This window comes from Heterodontus francisci, unplaced genomic scaffold (genome assembly GCF_036365525.1).
Source record: "Heterodontus francisci isolate sHetFra1 unplaced genomic scaffold, sHetFra1.hap1 HAP1_SCAFFOLD_236, whole genome shotgun sequence".
Taxonomy (NCBI): domain Eukaryota; kingdom Metazoa; phylum Chordata; class Chondrichthyes; order Heterodontiformes; family Heterodontidae; genus Heterodontus; species Heterodontus francisci.
Window position 1 is genome coordinate 2,289,975 of NW_027141158.1, and position 16,893 is coordinate 2,306,867.

Sequence of the window (16,893 nt, forward strand, 5' to 3'; positions counted from 1 at the left end):
CAATGATGACAGAAATAGCAACCATTAAAATTAATGACATTTCTGGTGGCAGTAAATTCTGAGATATTTTGCTTCAGTTTCGACATTCTCAATGTGTTTCATATTGTAGATGAAAATTGGTCACTAAGGCTGACTAACGGGGGAAGCTGGTGTGATGGGCGAGTGGAGATTTACCACAATGGCAGCTGGGGGAGATTGCAAGATAGACACTGGACCGTGAATGATGCCAACGTAGTCTGTACACAGCTGGGTTGCGGTGAAGCGACAGCCGCTTATAAGGAGTCAAAGGACGGAGAGAGTGAAGGACCCGTCTGGGTGAATGATGTCCAGTGTGAAGGAAACGAATTGCAGCTCCAGAACTGCATCTTATTCACATTGAATTCGTCTCTCACTGACAGTATGGATGTAGGGGTCCTGTGTTCAGGTAAGCATATTCTTCACTGCCTTTACAAAAACAAAGAAGTGAAATGTCTAATCTGCTGAGAAAAGTGATAATCTAGGTTACTTGTTCCTGGGTGTCTCAAGCCAGTCATTTCACTCGAGGAGAGTGGGTGAGGATGGTGGGCGGTCGGGGAGCTGGGGCTGGATGGGGGTGGTGTGCAGAGAGAGAGGACACGGACACAATTAAACAACAAGAACGTTTTTATTACAGAAAGTTCAATTAACACGTACATCACAAGGGGTTTAACAGGAATGTAAAGGGAGAGAAAACTGACACAGAACCAAACAAAGAGATGTTACAGTTGGTGACTAAATTCTTAGTCAGATGGTTGTATTTGAAGAGCCAGAGACACGGAAATATTTCTGGTGGACATTCAGATCTGTGGGTTAGATGGTTAAAGGCAAAACTGAAAGTTGTAGGCAATTGAAGTGGGTGAAGTACAAGAAGCTGTATTCAGAGAAAAGCAGAGTTCCTGAAATGTTTCAGGCTGGAGACGGTTATACTGATGCAGGGGGAGAGCATGAAGGTGGCTGAACATGAAGATCATAATTGGAAACACGAGGTATTGATGGCGGGGAAACCAATAGATCGTCGAGTGCCACGGTGTTCCTGAGAGGGGCTTCATGTCGGGCAGGCAACAAAACTTTGGATGAGCTGATGTTTCTGGAGGATGCAAGATGGGTGATCGCCCAGGAGAACATTAACATATTCTGTTCTGCAGGAAACAAAGCATGGGTGAGCATTTCAGCAGCAGATGGGCTGAGGCAGGAAGGGAGGTGAATGATGATAGAGGTGAAAGATAACGGCCTTATGAAAAAGAGAATACGGAATTGGAATCTCAGCTCTGGTATCAAATCCGGCGTCGAGCTTGCAATCAGTTCTACTGTACAGTATATAAGTGGAGGTAGCTGTGTGGGAGTTGTTATGGTGTAAGTTTCATTATGTTGTGTATAAAAGTAGACAGATGTTTTGGACTGTACGCTTTAAAGTTTCATTGTGTAGCATGTCAATGCAGGCATGTGTTCTGGGGATGTTGCGTTATGCAGAGTGTAAGTGTGGGCAGATGTTTTCGGGTTGTTCCAATGAACATTTATTTCCATACGACAGAGTGGAACTTACAACATATGAGATAGTTAATGATTCAGATTTGATATCGATTGGTTACAGTAAATAATTTCTTCGGGAACAGCGGAAATCAATACATTCCAGCGTTTCACGTCAGAAGTTTACAGTGCTGAATGGTTATTACACACTCTGTCACTGGACAGAGGAGAGTATGTCATCTTGTTCTTCAGTTAGGTAGATGTTAAATTCCACCCAACATTTATGCCCACCTTCAGAAGCCATGTGTCTTCTCCTTGTCTTCTACTTCTGTATCTGATGGGTCACATCGCTGATGTTTATTCTCCATCAGCAATTAGTCCAATCATTTTTGTCCAGTCCATATTAAATACTGGTTTCTGTGCATCCAGGAGGTCTACACATCTGGAGTTCAATTGCCCATAGGCGCTTCCTGATGCTGTCCAACATTTTGCAGACAGATCCTGTTTTCTGCCCTCTTTGGTCCGGTCCAACAGTCATATATTGATAGGATTAGTCGTTTAGTTCATTGATTTTTTACAGACAATAACAATTGTTAATGTGCCTCACAAGTTTCGTTTGCTCATTTAACATAATTGCAGCAGTCTGGCTGGACAGACAGGTCTGCATATTCTCTGTTCAGACATGCGGTTTATGTCTCTAAAATTGCTCAAATATATTCCTTGTCAAAGACAGAGTCCCATCCTTACAAAGGTAAGTGATTCTCTTATGCTATTAATATTAAATTGATTTATGATAATGCAATAATCAACACAACCCTAGAACGTAGTTCTGCACGAAGATACTGCATATTGCAAGGCTGATGTTTAAGGGTAGAACTTGTGGACCTTACATTCTCCAATATGAAATGAAGTAGTAAAGTAATAATGAAGTAATAAATAGCATGGATTAAACTGCTGGTCTTGCCAGTGACACCAACATTCCCTGAAATAATTAAAAAACAGAAAGGCACGGTGACATGTGGGGAACTATCTGGTAATATAATCCTGAATGGATCAATCACATAAAGCATCATTGGGTCCTCTTCATCTTCACTAAAACCTCCTGTTTGACAAAGATTATCCAGGAAGGCAAAGAAAACGCACAGCAAATAATCTCCATCATAAATCTTCCTCCTGAACCATTCCCCTGCCTCGTCCACCCTGGACTCCAAAAATAAGTGAGAGGAGCTCATAGACTTTTTGTCACAAAGTTCAAAAACATCCGTTCAGTCACCTCCACTACTTCCCTTTCTTCCCCAACCCATCAGGCCTAACGTCCTATCAGTTCCCACCCCCATCCCATACGATGACCCTGAATTCACATTTCTTGTTTCTCTCCTAGAATCCTTCACTCTCTCTCTGAACCTGTGCTGTTGATGGTATCCACATTTTGCTGTCTACACCTTATTTCTATTAAACTACTGAACACAAACATTCCCTTCCTGGGTTCCATGTTAGCTGGCAATATTAACGATTCTCTTTCTCTCTCTCTCTCTCTCTCTACATGTTCAGGCTCCTCTCCTTCAAATCAGCAGTCATCACACCTCTCCTTCGAAAGGAACCATTGACCACCTGTCCATGCAGGTTACTGCCCCAGCTCCAACTGTTCGTATCTCGCCAATGTCCTTGAATGTGTTGTCGCCTCCCACTGTGGGCGGCACAGTGGCGCAGTGGTTAGCACCGCAGCCTCACAGCTCCAGTAACCCGGGTTCGATTCCGGGTACTGCCTGTGTGGAGTTTGCAAGTTCTCCCTGTGTCTGCGTGGGTGTTCTCCGGGTCCTCCGGTTTCCTCCCACAAGCCAAAGGACTTGCAGGTTGATAGGTAAATTGGCCATTATAAATTGTCACTAGTATAGGTAGGTGGGAGGGAGGTAGGGAAATATAGGGACAGGTGGGGATGTTTGGTAGGAATATGGGATGAGTGTCGGATTAGTATAAATGGGTGGTTGATGTACAGCACAGACTCGGTGGGCCGAAGGGCCTATTTCAGTGCTGTATCTCTAATCTAATCTAAATCCATGCTCATCTTATATGAAGCTGCATGTTTCAATTCCGCAAATCAATTTTCTATCCACACCACAGGACGAAAGCAAATGACATCCGAAGTGATTGTGACAAATATAAACAATTCCACCTCCTCTTTCTTGACTTGTCTCAAATTTTGATATGATTGATCATGAAATACTTCTCCAATTCCTCCCCATTAACACCCGGCTGGGTGGGACTGCACTCAGCTGGTTCTAGTATTGTCTATACAGTCATGGTCAGAAAGTGGCCTGCCATGGCTTCTCTTCCCGCTCCTGCAAAGTCACCTATAGTTTCACCAAAGGATCTACCCTTTGACACTTCATTACTCATTTACATGCTGCCTTTCAGTGATATCCGCAAACACAGCCTCAGCTTCCACATGTATCTCACTGTATCCAACTCTCCTCACATTCAACACTCTTGAGCCCTCCAATGCCTGTACACTGTCAGAATTCCAGGCTGACATTCAGTACTGCATCAGCAGAAAATTCCTCCAACTCAGTATTGAAAAGATAGAAACCATCAGTCCCCATCGCATGTTTCCTTGCCGCCAACTCCATTTCTCGCCATGCCAACTGTCTGTCACTCAGCCAGACAGCTTGTAATCTTGGTGTTATATTTGACCCCAGGGTGATCCTCCTATCAAATCTCCATATCCTTATTAACACTGTCTATTTTCACCTCCATGACATCACCCGCATTTGCCCTTATCTCATCTTGTTGATAGCGTTGTTCCCTCCAGACTCGATGATTCTAATGCGCTCCTGGCTGGCATCACTCGTTACAACCAATTCCCTTTTGTTTTCGGAGGACCAGGGGACTGCTGGGTAAGGAAAAGGGTATATATTTGTGTGGTTTAGAATCTCTTTCTTTTAGTTTCGGTGACTGCAGCGTTGATAGCAACGGAGGTGCGTGAACGGGCTTACAGCTGAGAAGTCAATTTCAGCGTAAGTTTAAAAGTGAATTCCCTTTTGTTTTCGGAGGACCAGGGGACTGCTGGGTAAGGAAAAGGGTATATATTTGTGTGGTTTAGAATCTCTTTCTTTTAGTTTCGGTGACTGCAGCGTTGATAGCAACGGAGGTGCGTGAACGGGCTTACAGCTGAGAAGTCAATTTCAGCGTAAGTTTAAAAGTGAATTCCCTTTTGTTTTCGGAGGACCAGGGGACTGCTGGGTAAGGAAAAGGGTATATATTTGTGTGGTTTAGAATCTCTTTCTTTTAGTTTCGGTGACTGCAGCGTTGATAGCAACGGAGGTGCGTGAACGGGCTTACAGCTGAGAAGTCAATTTCAGCGTAAGTTTAAAAGTGAATTCCCTTTTGTTTTCGGAGGACCAGGGGACTGCTGGGTAAGGAAAAGGGTATATATTTGTGTGGTTTAGAATCTCTTTCTTTTAGTTTCGGTGACTGCAGCGTTGATAGCAACGGAGGTGCGTGAACGGGCTTACAGCTGAGAAGTCAATTTCAGCGTAAGTTTAAAAGTGAATTCCCTTTTGTTTTCGGAGGACCAGGGGACTGCTGGGTAAGGAAAAGGGTATATATTTGTGTGGTGGCTGTACCCGAGACACTACACGTGTAGTGTCTCCCACCCACCCTCCTCCTCTAACCAAAAAAAAAGGACTCTGGTGTGTTGATAAGGTAAACTTTTTATTTAGGAAGTTCTGTCCGTTGGATTGCTAACCTAACAAGTTTTGACTTTTTGTTTTTTTGGTTCTTCCGTAGATTTGTTGGGAATTTGGAATAGTGGGAATGGAGATTAAGGCAGTTGTATGTTCCTCCTGCAGAATGTGGGAGGTAAGGGTCGCCAAGAGTGTCCCTGCTGACTGCATCTGTGGGAAGTGCACCCAACTCCAGCACCTCGAGAACCGCGTTAGGGAACTGGAGCTGGAGCTGGATGAACTTCGGATCATTCGGGAGGCGGAGGAGGTTATTGAGAGGAGTTATGGGGAGGTAGTCACACCTCAGGTAAAAGAAGTAGGTAGATGGGTTGCCGTCAGGGGAAGGGGAGGGAACCAGCAGGCAGTGCAGGGATCCCCTGTGGCTGTTTCCCTCAACAACAGGTATACCGTTTTGGATACTGTTGCGGGGGACGACTTACCAGGGGTAAGCAATGGGGTACAGATATCTGGCACAGAGTCTGTCCCTGTTGCTCAGAAGGGAAGGGGGAAGAGGAGCAGAATATTAGTCATTGGGGACTCCATAGTTAGGGGAACAGATAGGAGGTTCTGTGGGAACGAGAGAGACTCACGGTTGGTATGTTGCCTCCCAGGTGCCAGGGTTCGTGATTTCTCGGATCGTGTTTTTGGGATCCTTAATGGGGAGGGGGAGCAGCCCCAAGTCGTGGTCCACATAGGCACCAACGACATAGGTAGCAAGAGAGATGGGGATTTAAGACAGAAATTTAGGGAGCTAGGGTGGAAGCTTAGAGCAAGAACAAACAGAATTGTTATCTCTGGGTTGTTGCCCGTGCCACGTGATAGCGAAGCGAGGAATAGGGAGAGAGAGGAGTTGAACACGTGGCTGCAGGGATGGTGCAGGAGGGAGGGATTTGGTTTCCTGGAAAATTGGGGCTCTTTCTGGGGTAGGTGGGACCTCTACAAACAGGATGGTCTTCACCTGAACCAGAGGGGTACCAATATCCTGGGGGGGAGGTTTGCTAGTGCTCTTCGGGGGGGGTTTAAACTAATTCAGCAGGGGAATGGGAACCCAAATTGTAGTGCCAGTGTACAGAATGTTGAGAGGAGTGAGGTCAGGGATATGGTTACAAGGAAGCAAGAGGGCACTGGCAAGCAAGAACCTGGTTTAAAGTGTGTCTATTTCAACGCCAGGAGCATCCGGAATAAGGTGGGTGAGCTTGCAGCATGGGTTGGTACCTGGGATCTCGATGTAGTGGCCATTTCAGAGACATGGGTAGAGCAGGGGCAGGAATGGATGTTGCAGATTCCGGGATTTAGATGTTTCAGTAAGAACAGAGAAGATGGTAAAAGAGGGGGGGGGGTGTGGCATTGTTAATCAAGGTGAGTATTACAGCGACAGAAAGGACGTTTGAGGACTCGTCTACTGAGGTAGTATGGGCTGAGGTTAGAAACAGGAGAGGTGAGGTTACCCTGTTGGGAGTCTTTTATAGACCTCCGAATAGTTCCAGAGATGTAGAGGAAAGGATAGCGAAGATGATTCTCGACAGGGGTGAGAGTAACAGGGTAGTTGTTATGGGGGACTTTAACTTTCCAAATATCGACTGGAAATACTATAGTTCGAGTACTTTAGATGGGTCAGTTTTTGTCCAGTGTGTGCAGGAGGGTTTTCTGACAGTATGTAGACAGGCCAACCAGGGGCGATGCCACATTGGATTTGGTACTGGGAAATGAACCCGGCCAGGTGTTAGATTTAGATGTAGGTGAGCACTTTGGTGACAGTGATCACAATTCGGTTAGGTTTACCTTAGCGATGGGCAGGGACAGGTATATACCGCAGGGCAAGAATTATAACTGGGGGAAAGGAAATTATGATGCGATCAGGCAAGATTTAGGATGCGTAGGATGGGGAAGGAAACTGCAGGGGATGGGAACAATCGAAATGTGGAGCTTATTCAAGGAGCAGCTACTGCGTGTCCTTGATAAGTATGTACCTGTGAGGCAGGGAGGAAGTTGTCGTGCGAGGGAGCCGTGGTTTACTCAAGAAGTTGAAGCGCTTGTCAAGAGGAAGAAGAAGGCTTATGTTAGGATGAGACGTGAAGGCTCAGTTAGGGCGCTTGAGAGCTACAAGCTAGCCAGGAAGGATCCAAAGGGAGAGCTAAGAAGAGCAAGGAGAGGACACGAGAAGTCATTGATGGATCGGATCAGGGAAAACCCTAAGGCTTTCTATAGGTATATCAGGAATAAAAGAATGACTAGAGTTAGATTAGGGCCAATCAAGGATAGTAGTGGGAAGTTGTGTGTGGAATCAGAGGAGATAGGGGAAGTGTTAAATGAATATTTTGCGTCAGTATTTACAGTAGAGAAAGAAAATGTTGTTGAGAATACTGAGATTCAGGCTACGAGGCTAGATGGGATTGAGGTTCACAAGGAGGAGGTGTTAGCAATTTTGGAAAGTGTGAAAATAGATAAGTCCCCTGGGCCAGATGGGATTTATCCTAGGATTGTCTGGGAAGCTAGGGAGGAGATTGCAGAGCCTTTGTCCTTGATCTTTATGTCGTCATTGTCGACAGGAATAGTGCCGGAAGACTGGAGGATTGCAAATGTTGTCCCCTTGTTCAAGAAGGGGAGTAGAGACAGCCCTGGCAATTATAGACCTGTGAGCCTCACTTCGGTGGTGGGTAAAATGTTGGAAAAGGTTATAAGAGACAGGATTTATAATCATCTTGAAAAGAATAAGTACATTAGAGATAGTCAGCACGGTTTTGTGACGGGTAGGTCGTGCCTCACAAACCTTATTGAGTTTTTCGAGAAGGTGACCAAACAGGTGGATGAGGGTAAAGCAGTGGATGTGGTGTATATGGATTTCAGTAAGGCGTTTGATAAGGTTTCCCACGGTAGGCTATTGCAGAAAATACGGAAGTATGGGGTTGAAGGTGATTTAGAGCTTTGGATCAGAAATTGGCTAGCTGAAAGAAGACAGAGGGTGGTGGTTGATGGCAAATGTTCATCCTGGAGTTTAGTTACTAGTGGTGTACCGCAAGGATCTGTTTTGGGGCCATTGCTGTTTGTAATTTTTATAAATGACCTGGAAGAGGGTGTAGAAGGGTGGGTTAGTAAATTTGCAGATGACACTAAGGTCGGTGGAGTTGTGGATAGTGCCGAAGGATGTTGTAGGGTACAGAGAGACATAGATAGGCTGCAGAGCTGGGCTGAGAGATGGCAAATGGAGTTTAATGCGGAAAAGTGTGAGGTGATTCACTTTGGAAGGAGGAACAGGAATGCAGAGTACTTGGCTAATGGGAAGATTCTTGTTCGTGTAGATGAGCAGAGAGATCTTGGTGTCCAGGTGCATAAATCCCTGAAGGTTGCTAACCAGGTTAATAGGGCTGTCAAGAAGGCATATGGTGTGTTAGCTTTTATTAGTAGAGGGGTCGAGTTTCGGAGCCACGAGGTCATGCTGCAGCTGTACAAGACTCTGGTGAGACCGCACCTGGAGTATTGCGTGCAGTTCTGGTCACCGCATTATAGAAAGGATGTGGAAGCTATGGAAAGGGTGCAGAGGAGATTTTCTAGGATGTTGCCTGGTATGGAGGGAAGGTCTTACAAGGAAAGGCTGAGGGACTTGAGGTTGTTTTCGTTGGAGAGAAGGAGGAGGAGAGGTGACTTAATAGAGACATATAAGATAATCAGAGGGTTAGATAGGGTGGATAGTGAGCGTCTTTTTCCTCGGATGGTGATGGCAAACACGAGGGGACATAGCTTCAAGTTGAGGGGTGATAGATATAGGACAGATGTGAGAGGTAGTTTCTTTACTCAGAGAGTAGTAAGGGCGTGGAATGCCCTGCCTGCCGCAGTAGTAGATTCGCCAACTTTAAGGGCATTTAAGTGGACATTGGATAGACACATGGATGAAAATGGAATAGTGTCGGTCAGATGGTTTCACAGCTCGGCGCAACATCGAGGGCCGAAGGGCCTGTACTGCGCTGTAATATTCTAATTCTAACAACCTCTGCAAGCTCCGCTGTCTCGACCATTTGCCACTCAGGCATCTGCCCTCTGCTCACTGACCTACTTTGCCCAGCAATGAGTGGTTTTAAATTCTCATCCTTGTTTTCAAATCCCTTCCTGGCCTCACAGCTCCTGTCTTTGCAATCGGCTCCAGACTGGCAGCTCCCAGTTGTGGCTTCTTGAGCATTCCTGGTTTTAATTGTGCACCATTGGCGGCCGTGCCTTTATTTGCGAAGGTCACACGCTCTAGAATTACTTCCTTAAATCTCTCTGCCTGTCAACCAGTCTTTCCTGCTTTAAGACGTTCCATAAAAACTAACTCTTTGACTTAGCTTTTGGTCATCTGACCTAATATATTTTTCGGTGCTCTGTGTTAAAATTTCTTTGATATCACCCCAGTATCGCGCCTTGGGATGTTTAATTACGTTAATGGCGCTAGATAAATGCAAGTCACTTGTAATTGAAGATGAGGGAAATAGGAGATGGCAGTAAATGTCTGACCAAGATAACAAATAAGGGTAACATACATGGACAAGGAACAGATACAGTTATATAACATGAGTATAAATTAACTGTTCATCGTGTGAGTGATTGCCTGTTTGACACCGGACACAGCGTTCAAAACATAAAAGGGGAACTGGAGATCAGCACTTGTCAAAGCCAGATGTTATAGCATATCTGAAACATTGCTGTTCTTTACATTCTATGTAAGAAGTAAGTGTAAACAGATATTCTGTTGTATAGTTTTATTTACCTGTCACAGGTGCATTTAACCTTCATTTTTTGAGCTGGTGATGGTAAAATCAGTTGTAATGAGTGATGATGTGAATGTCTATTGAAAGTATAATCCTCATGTACTGTTATCCAACAGACCACGTGCAGTTAAGGCTGTCTGACGGTGGAAGCCCATGTAGTGGCCGAGTGGAGATTTATTACAATGGGACTTGGGGCTCAGTATGTGATGATTCCTGGGATCTGGCGGACGCTGACGTGGTTTGCAAACAGCTGGGTTGTGGAAAGGCATTGGACCTGGCACTTCCTGCATCTTGTGGACCAGGTTCAGGGCCAGTTTGGTTGGATGAACTGAAGTGTTCCAGGAACGAATCATTACTCTGGGAATGTCCCTCAGCATCGTGGGGTAACCACGACTGTTCTCATAAAGAAGATGTGAGGATCATGTGTTCAGGTAACGTTGCTTCCATGTGCCCATTTTCCGTAGTGTTGTGCACGTGGTTTCACAGGGAAGATATGACTTCGAATTACATACAATGGACAGCACGGAATCTGGCCATTCGCACTAACTGGTCAATGTGGTGTTTACGTTGCCCACGAGTATGGCCCCACCTCACTGCACCTAACCCTCTTTGCATATCCTCCTGCTTCTTTCTGCCTCATGTACCTGTATAGCTTTACCTTAAAGGCATCAGTGCAAATCACCTCAGCAATTGCATGTGTTCGGAATTCAAAATTCAAACCACTCCCTAGGTAAAAAAAAACAAATTCTCCTGAATTTCTTATTAGATTTATTCGTGATTATTCTATATTTATGATCACTAACTTCGGTCTCTGTCACTTCAGAAGTGATTAGTGCCTCTGTATCCCGAGGTCTCTTTGCTGATCTATATCATTTTCACTCTTATTTTACAAGAGGTACGTGGCCTCTTTATTCTTCCTGTCAACACTGAGCACCTTAGACTTATCTCTATTCAACTTATTTGGCAATTGTATGCCCATTCGGCCCGTTTATTAACGTCTTCCCGTATTTTGTCTCTGTCTTTCTTAGTGGTAACTCCATCCCCAAATTGCTGTCATCTTAAATTTTGAAATTAAGTCTCCCTTGTGTAAATCCAAATCGTTCATGTAAATGTTGAGCAGCAGTGACCCCAGCCCTGTGGAACACCACTTCCCACCTTCCGCCATTCTGGGTTACCACATTGTACCCGGACGGTGTGCTTTGTAGCTGGTTTCCTATCATTCTTCCACTGATCTCTTGACTTCACAGGCTCTGACCCCAGTCATGATCCTTGTCAGAGGCCTTCTGAAAAAAAAACATGCATATTACATCGACTGCATTATCACTGTTATCTTTCTGTAACTTCTTCAAAGAATGCAATAACGTTGTTTGTCTTTCTGTTGGAAAATCCGTGTTGATTATTCTTTATTACTTTATGGGCTGTCGGTGTTTTTCTATCGCTTTTCTGAAATAATTACTGGAAATCAGTGAACACAACCGGTGCAGCATGTGTTGAGCTGTGCAGTATGAACATACAACGAGTTATCAATCTAACTATCTGGATATTTCTTGTGTCATTGACAGAGCACAAAGAGCTGCGGCTGGTGAATGGGAAGCATCGCTGTGAGGGGAGAGTGGAAGTGTTCTACAATGGCACCTGGGGAACAGTGTGCTCGGATACACTTGATGGACCTGATGCAGAAGTGATCTGCAAACAGTTACAGTGCGGTCCCCTCAGTTCTATCGATTATTATGCTCAGTCATTTGGAGAAGGATCCGGACCCATTTGGCTTGATGGGATGGAATGTATTTCACACGAATCGTTCCTTTGGCAATGTCAAAAAGAACCGTGGGGTAAACACAACTGTGAACACAGGGAGGATGCTGGTGTTGTTTGTTCAGGTAACACAACAAACCTCTAAATGTGCGAGTGTCATTTCAAACATTGGTGTCTGATACAGTCAGCATGTTTCTCTTCTGAACAGAAGCAAAAGTAACTAAGGAGCAGCACCACAGATCAAAGGACTGCATTCGAGAATATGATTGTAAACGTGGGCTTTCACCAGGTGCTACTTCCTCTTTATTATACCAACTATCTGACATGTACTCCTTTCTTATACTACATCAATAATAACCATTGATACTCTTTGCCAGATTCTGGACATTGGTTGCGCCTGTTTGGAGGTAACACCAACTGCTCCGGGAGAGTTGAGATATTGTGCAACAACAGCTGGGGCACGGTGTGTGATGACTCCTGGGATATGGCCGATGCCAATGTTGTCTGCAGACAGCTGGATTGTGGTCACGCTCTTTTGGCCCCAGGAGGAGCTACTTTTTCCCAGGGTGACGGTGTTATCTGGCTGGATGAGGTGAAATGCACTGGAAGCGAATCTTCTCTGGCCGACTGTCCTTCTTCATCGCCGGCTCAGTCTGACTGTGAGCACAAGGAAGATGCCAGTGTGATTTGTTCCGGTGAGGGTGACAGGGTTTGGAGAGTGGGGTTAGGGTTCATTGTTTTGTTAAATTGACTCACTAGTTCCAGAAATTAAGCACAGTATTTATCGTTTAAATGGAAAGTGCTGAAATTTCATCCTCCTGAACCTTTTGTACAATATACTCCACAGGGCTCGATGTGCCTCCAATTGCTGTCCCGTCCACATCTGCAGGTACTTACCATTATTAGTATCCTCGCCAGCGTTAGGGTTTGAATTAGTTGAATTGGTATTGTCGTCATTTTCTCAAGATGCTATGAGCACTTTCTCACTGACTGGAATATCTTTTCCTCACCGCATATTTCAAATGGTCTGGTTGAAATTCAGCTAATTCCAGATTCTGGCTGGACCTGAACTGTCGTGTTCTCATCAGAAACATGGGGGCACTGTCTCTGTAATTTAGACTGGCTCACACTTCCCTCTGGTGCAATGTGCACCACACATATTGTGGAATGTTCAGCCTGACTCATTGCCCGGAAGCAGTGGATATAATTATTAACTCCCTTTTGTAAATATGTTATTGTGCAAGACGGACTGTGTATGTGTTAAACCTTTCTGTATTATTGTCATTAAGAACAGGGATATAAAACTACTTCCATCCTAGTTGCGGTCTGCTTCGGAGTTCTGCTAATCTGTGTGTTGATCTCACTGATGGTGGTTATACAGAAAAAGTCAATCAGAAGAGGTGAGGTTCATATCTTACCGCGGATCCAACGAAAGATCCCAGATATTGTGTCATATGCATGCAAAACTCTCGTTCCTCACAGATTTCTATGGACTGTCAAGTGGCCTTGTTAGAAACACATTTTTTTTTTTTTGCTGATTTTCTCCATTCAATGTGCTAAGGATTTGGTAAAATGTGACATTTAAAATGGAGAATGATTTGAAGTGTCCACATTCACTGTGAGAGTTCAGCACATCATACATGAAATTCTGGAAGAATTTACTTATTGTAACAAAGGATCCGGAAGTTTACTTCAACTTTTTAAGCTGTGCATTCAACTATTTACTTGTCTGGTAATCTTCCTTAATCCATTGGTTATCAGTTCCAGCCTTTCAGATTCCGGCTCTGGGCATCCAATATAGAGCTGTCTAACCGTGTCTGACTGTTATTTTGACAGGTGATACTTGTATAGGACCTTCTGTATTCACCAGCGGTGCTTCAACATTCCAAAACGACGCTTCCACTCATATTTCACCCATCCAAATCACTCCTGATTTATTATAAGAAATGGGACGCTTAATAAATGACACTTTTCATAATAATATAAAGTTCCTATAGAAATAGACCTCTCTCTCTAAAGAAAGATTCTGTATCTGGGACAGCATAGGCGCCTAGCACTGCCAAGGACCCGACCAGAACAGGCTCTGTAACAAGACAGTCCTAAAGCTGATAAGATCGAGCCTTGTAACCTCACTAGACAGGCAGTCGTTTACAAACGATCACAAGCAGGAGATCAGGTCATAGAGTCATAGATTAATAGAGTTATTCAGCACTGAAACAGTCCCTTCGGCTCAGCGTATCTCTGCCGGCAATCAGGCACCTATCTATTCTAATCCCATTTTCCAGCACTTGGCCCATGGTGTTGTATGCAATGGCATTTCAATTGTTCATCTAAATACTTCTGAAATGTTGTGAGGGTTCCTGCCTCTACCACCTCTTCAGGCAATGTGTTCTAGACTCCAACCATCCTCTGGGTGATACTTTTCCCCTCAAATCACCTCGATATATCCTTCCCCTTACCTTAAAACGATGCCCCCTGGTTGCCGACCCCTGCACTAAGGGAAAAGTTTTCTTCCAATCTATCCTATCAATACCCTTCATAATTTTGTATACCTCAATCATATTCCCTCTTCAGACTTCTCTGTTCTAAAGAAAGCAACCCCAGCCTTTCCAGTCTCGCTTCATAACTGAAATGCTCCTACCCAGGCAACATCCTGGTGAACCTCCTCCGCACCCTCTCCAGTGCAATCGCATCCTTCCGACTGTGCAGTTCCCAGAACTGTGCACAGTACTCCAGCTGTGGCCTAACTAGCGTTTTATGCTGCTCCATCATAACCTTTCTGCTCTTATATTATGTGCCTTGGCTAATAAAAGCAAGAATCCCATGTTCTTTCCGAACCACCTTATCTTTCTATGCTGCTGCCTTCAGTGATCTATGGACAAGTACACCAAGGTCCCTCTGACTCTCTGTACTTCCTATGGTACTACCATCCATTGTATATTCCCTTGCCTTGTTACTCCACCTAAAATGCATCACCTCACCCTTCACAGGATTAAATTCAATTTGCTGCTCCCTTGCCCATCTTACCAGCCCATCTATATCGTCCTTTAATTTAAGGCTTTCTTCCTCACTATTTACGACACCACAAGTTTTGGCATCATCTGCAAACTTACTCCTCATACCTCCTATATTCAGGTTTAGATGATTAATGTTCACTACAAACAGCAAGGGTCCCAGCACCGATCCCCGTGGTACATCACTGGTCACAGGCTTGCACTCAATAAAACAACCCTCGACCATTACTCTCTGCTTCCTACCACGCAGCCAATTTTGGATCCAATTTGTCAAATTGCCCTGGATCCCATTGGCTCTTACCTTCAAAAGGGAAATATTGAGAGTTCAGGGCTAAAATGTTCCCACAGAGTTGAAGGGTTAGACGAACAATTCCAGGGATATTGTGGGTGTCAAGGGATATGGAGGATTGGATAAGGATCAAAAAGGAGGCTACTGGCAGATTCAGAGCGCTGAAAAACAGCGGACTCCCGAGAGGAGTACAGAAAGTATAGGCGGTACTTAAAAATTGAATTCGGAGAGCGAAGAGGGGGCATGCAATAACACTGGTGAGGAAGATCAAGGGAACGCCCAATGCATTTTTTAAAAGTATATCAAGGGCAAGAGGATAACCAGGAAAAGAATGGGACTGATTAGGGATCAAAATGGCCGTCTGCAATGTGCAGGCAGAGGACGTAAATTCGGCTTTAATGGATTACTTTTCATCTGTGTTCACCATGGAGACGGCCGATGGCGGTGTCGAGATCAGGGTTTGTGAAGTACTTAAACAAATTAGCATTGAAAGGCAGCAAGTGTTTGTTGTTTTAGCGGGCTTAAAATAGAAAAATCCCCAGGCCCAGATGAGATGTGACCTAGGCTGTTAAGTGAGGTAAGGGAAGATCCAGCAGGGGCTTTGACAGACATTTTCAAATCCTCGCTGGCCACAGGAGATGGACCAGAGGATTTAAGGACAGTGAATGTCGTACCATTATTCAAGAAGGGTAGCAGGGGTAAACCAGGTAATTACAGGCAGGTGAATCTAACGTCAGTGGAAGGGAAAATATTGAAACAATTTTGAGGAACCTGATTAATCTCCAATTGGAGAGGCAGGCATTAATCAGGGACAGTCAGCATGGCTTTGTTAGGGAGAGATCGCTTCTAACAAACTTGATTGAAATTTTTTCCTCAGTCAACACATTTGTCCTCAGTCTGCTGCAGGTGAACATAGGGATATGCAGTAAAATTGACACATAGACATGCACGAAAATACGCACAACAAAACTACTCCACATTCACTGTACCCGAATTTGTCCCTTTACTTTCTACGTCTCTGTGATTTGGATGTGTTCGCAGATAATTTACTGTTCAACGCTCGTGGGTTGCAACTAAACTTTCATCTTCCCACCGTCCATCTGACAGGTTCTGTCACTAGTGGCAAGGGTTCACCGGCTGGTTTATACCAAGCAATTTATGAAGAGATTGGGAATATTCCACCTGGCAAGGATTCCTATCAGATCCGGCGTTCAGGTCTGTGTTTTATATTTCATGCCGAATGTTCACAAGACAAATGTCACTTCCAAATAACTACCCCATGTTAATGGTCAGTTTACTGACTGAACACTGTCAGAAATCCGCTCGCTATCCCCAGGTGAAGGAGTCATATCACAGTGAGAATGTGTCTATATCTGTGCGTCAAGCAAGATTAGCAATGGGTTTGAGAAGATTTCCGCCCGTTGCTACTGCTTAAAGAACGTGATTTCTGTTTGTTTGTAACTATCATGTCATTTTATTCCATTTAAGCTAGACCATAAATAGTCACTGCTCTCAGGAGGAGACAGTCACATTGACTCAGAGTTTATTTCTCTAAGTGACTGGATTTCTGGATCAGAAACACGCTTCCATCAGGAACTCCTAAACTGAAGTCGTTGGTTCCTGCAAAAACATATCCCAACACTTTGTATTCTGAAGTTTAACATTAATCTACAAATTCTGTTTCACAATACTGGGGCAACAACACTAGCAAATCGATAAAAGTTTTGTCTTGCGATATATTTGGAGGGCAATTTAACCATTGAGATTAATTTCTCAGGTTGCAAAAAAAAACAGTAAAGAACAAGTCCGTTATTCGTCTCCTTTCACTCTTTACACTTTTCTGCCCCATTATCCGGGGTGGGGTTCGGTTTTAAAGCCACCACCAT

At 44.4% G+C, this 16,893-nt stretch overlaps 1 protein-coding gene across 1 annotated transcript; it reads left to right on the forward strand.

The window, feature by feature from the left end:
• Nucleotides 1-114: 114 nt before the first annotated feature.
• LOC137362345 (CD5 antigen-like) lies at nucleotides 115-15,949 on the forward strand. The gene is made up of 3 exons (XM_068026755.1): nucleotides 115-424; nucleotides 10,066-10,374; nucleotides 15,885-15,949. Exons 1-3 carry the CDS (start codon nucleotides 400-402, stop codon nucleotides 15,947-15,949), a joined length of 399 nt encoding a protein of 132 aa, XP_067882856.1. The 5' UTR covers nucleotides 115-399.
• The last annotated feature ends 944 nt before the right edge of the window (nucleotides 15,950-16,893 follow it).

Excerpts from the sequence above, each read along its gene's own strand:
- LOC137362345 (XM_068026755.1), top strand. The coding sequence starts at position 400 with ATGGATGTAGGGGTCCTGTGTTCAG. Across the intron at positions 425-10,065 it reads TGTAGGGGTCCTGTGTTCAG|ACCACGTGCAGTTAAGGCTG; the intron begins GTAAGCATATTC and ends GTTATCCAACAG. Across the intron at positions 10,375-15,884 it reads AGAAGATGTGAGGATCATGT|TCAACACATTTGTCCTCAGT; the intron begins GTTCAGGTAACG and ends TTTTTTCCTCAG.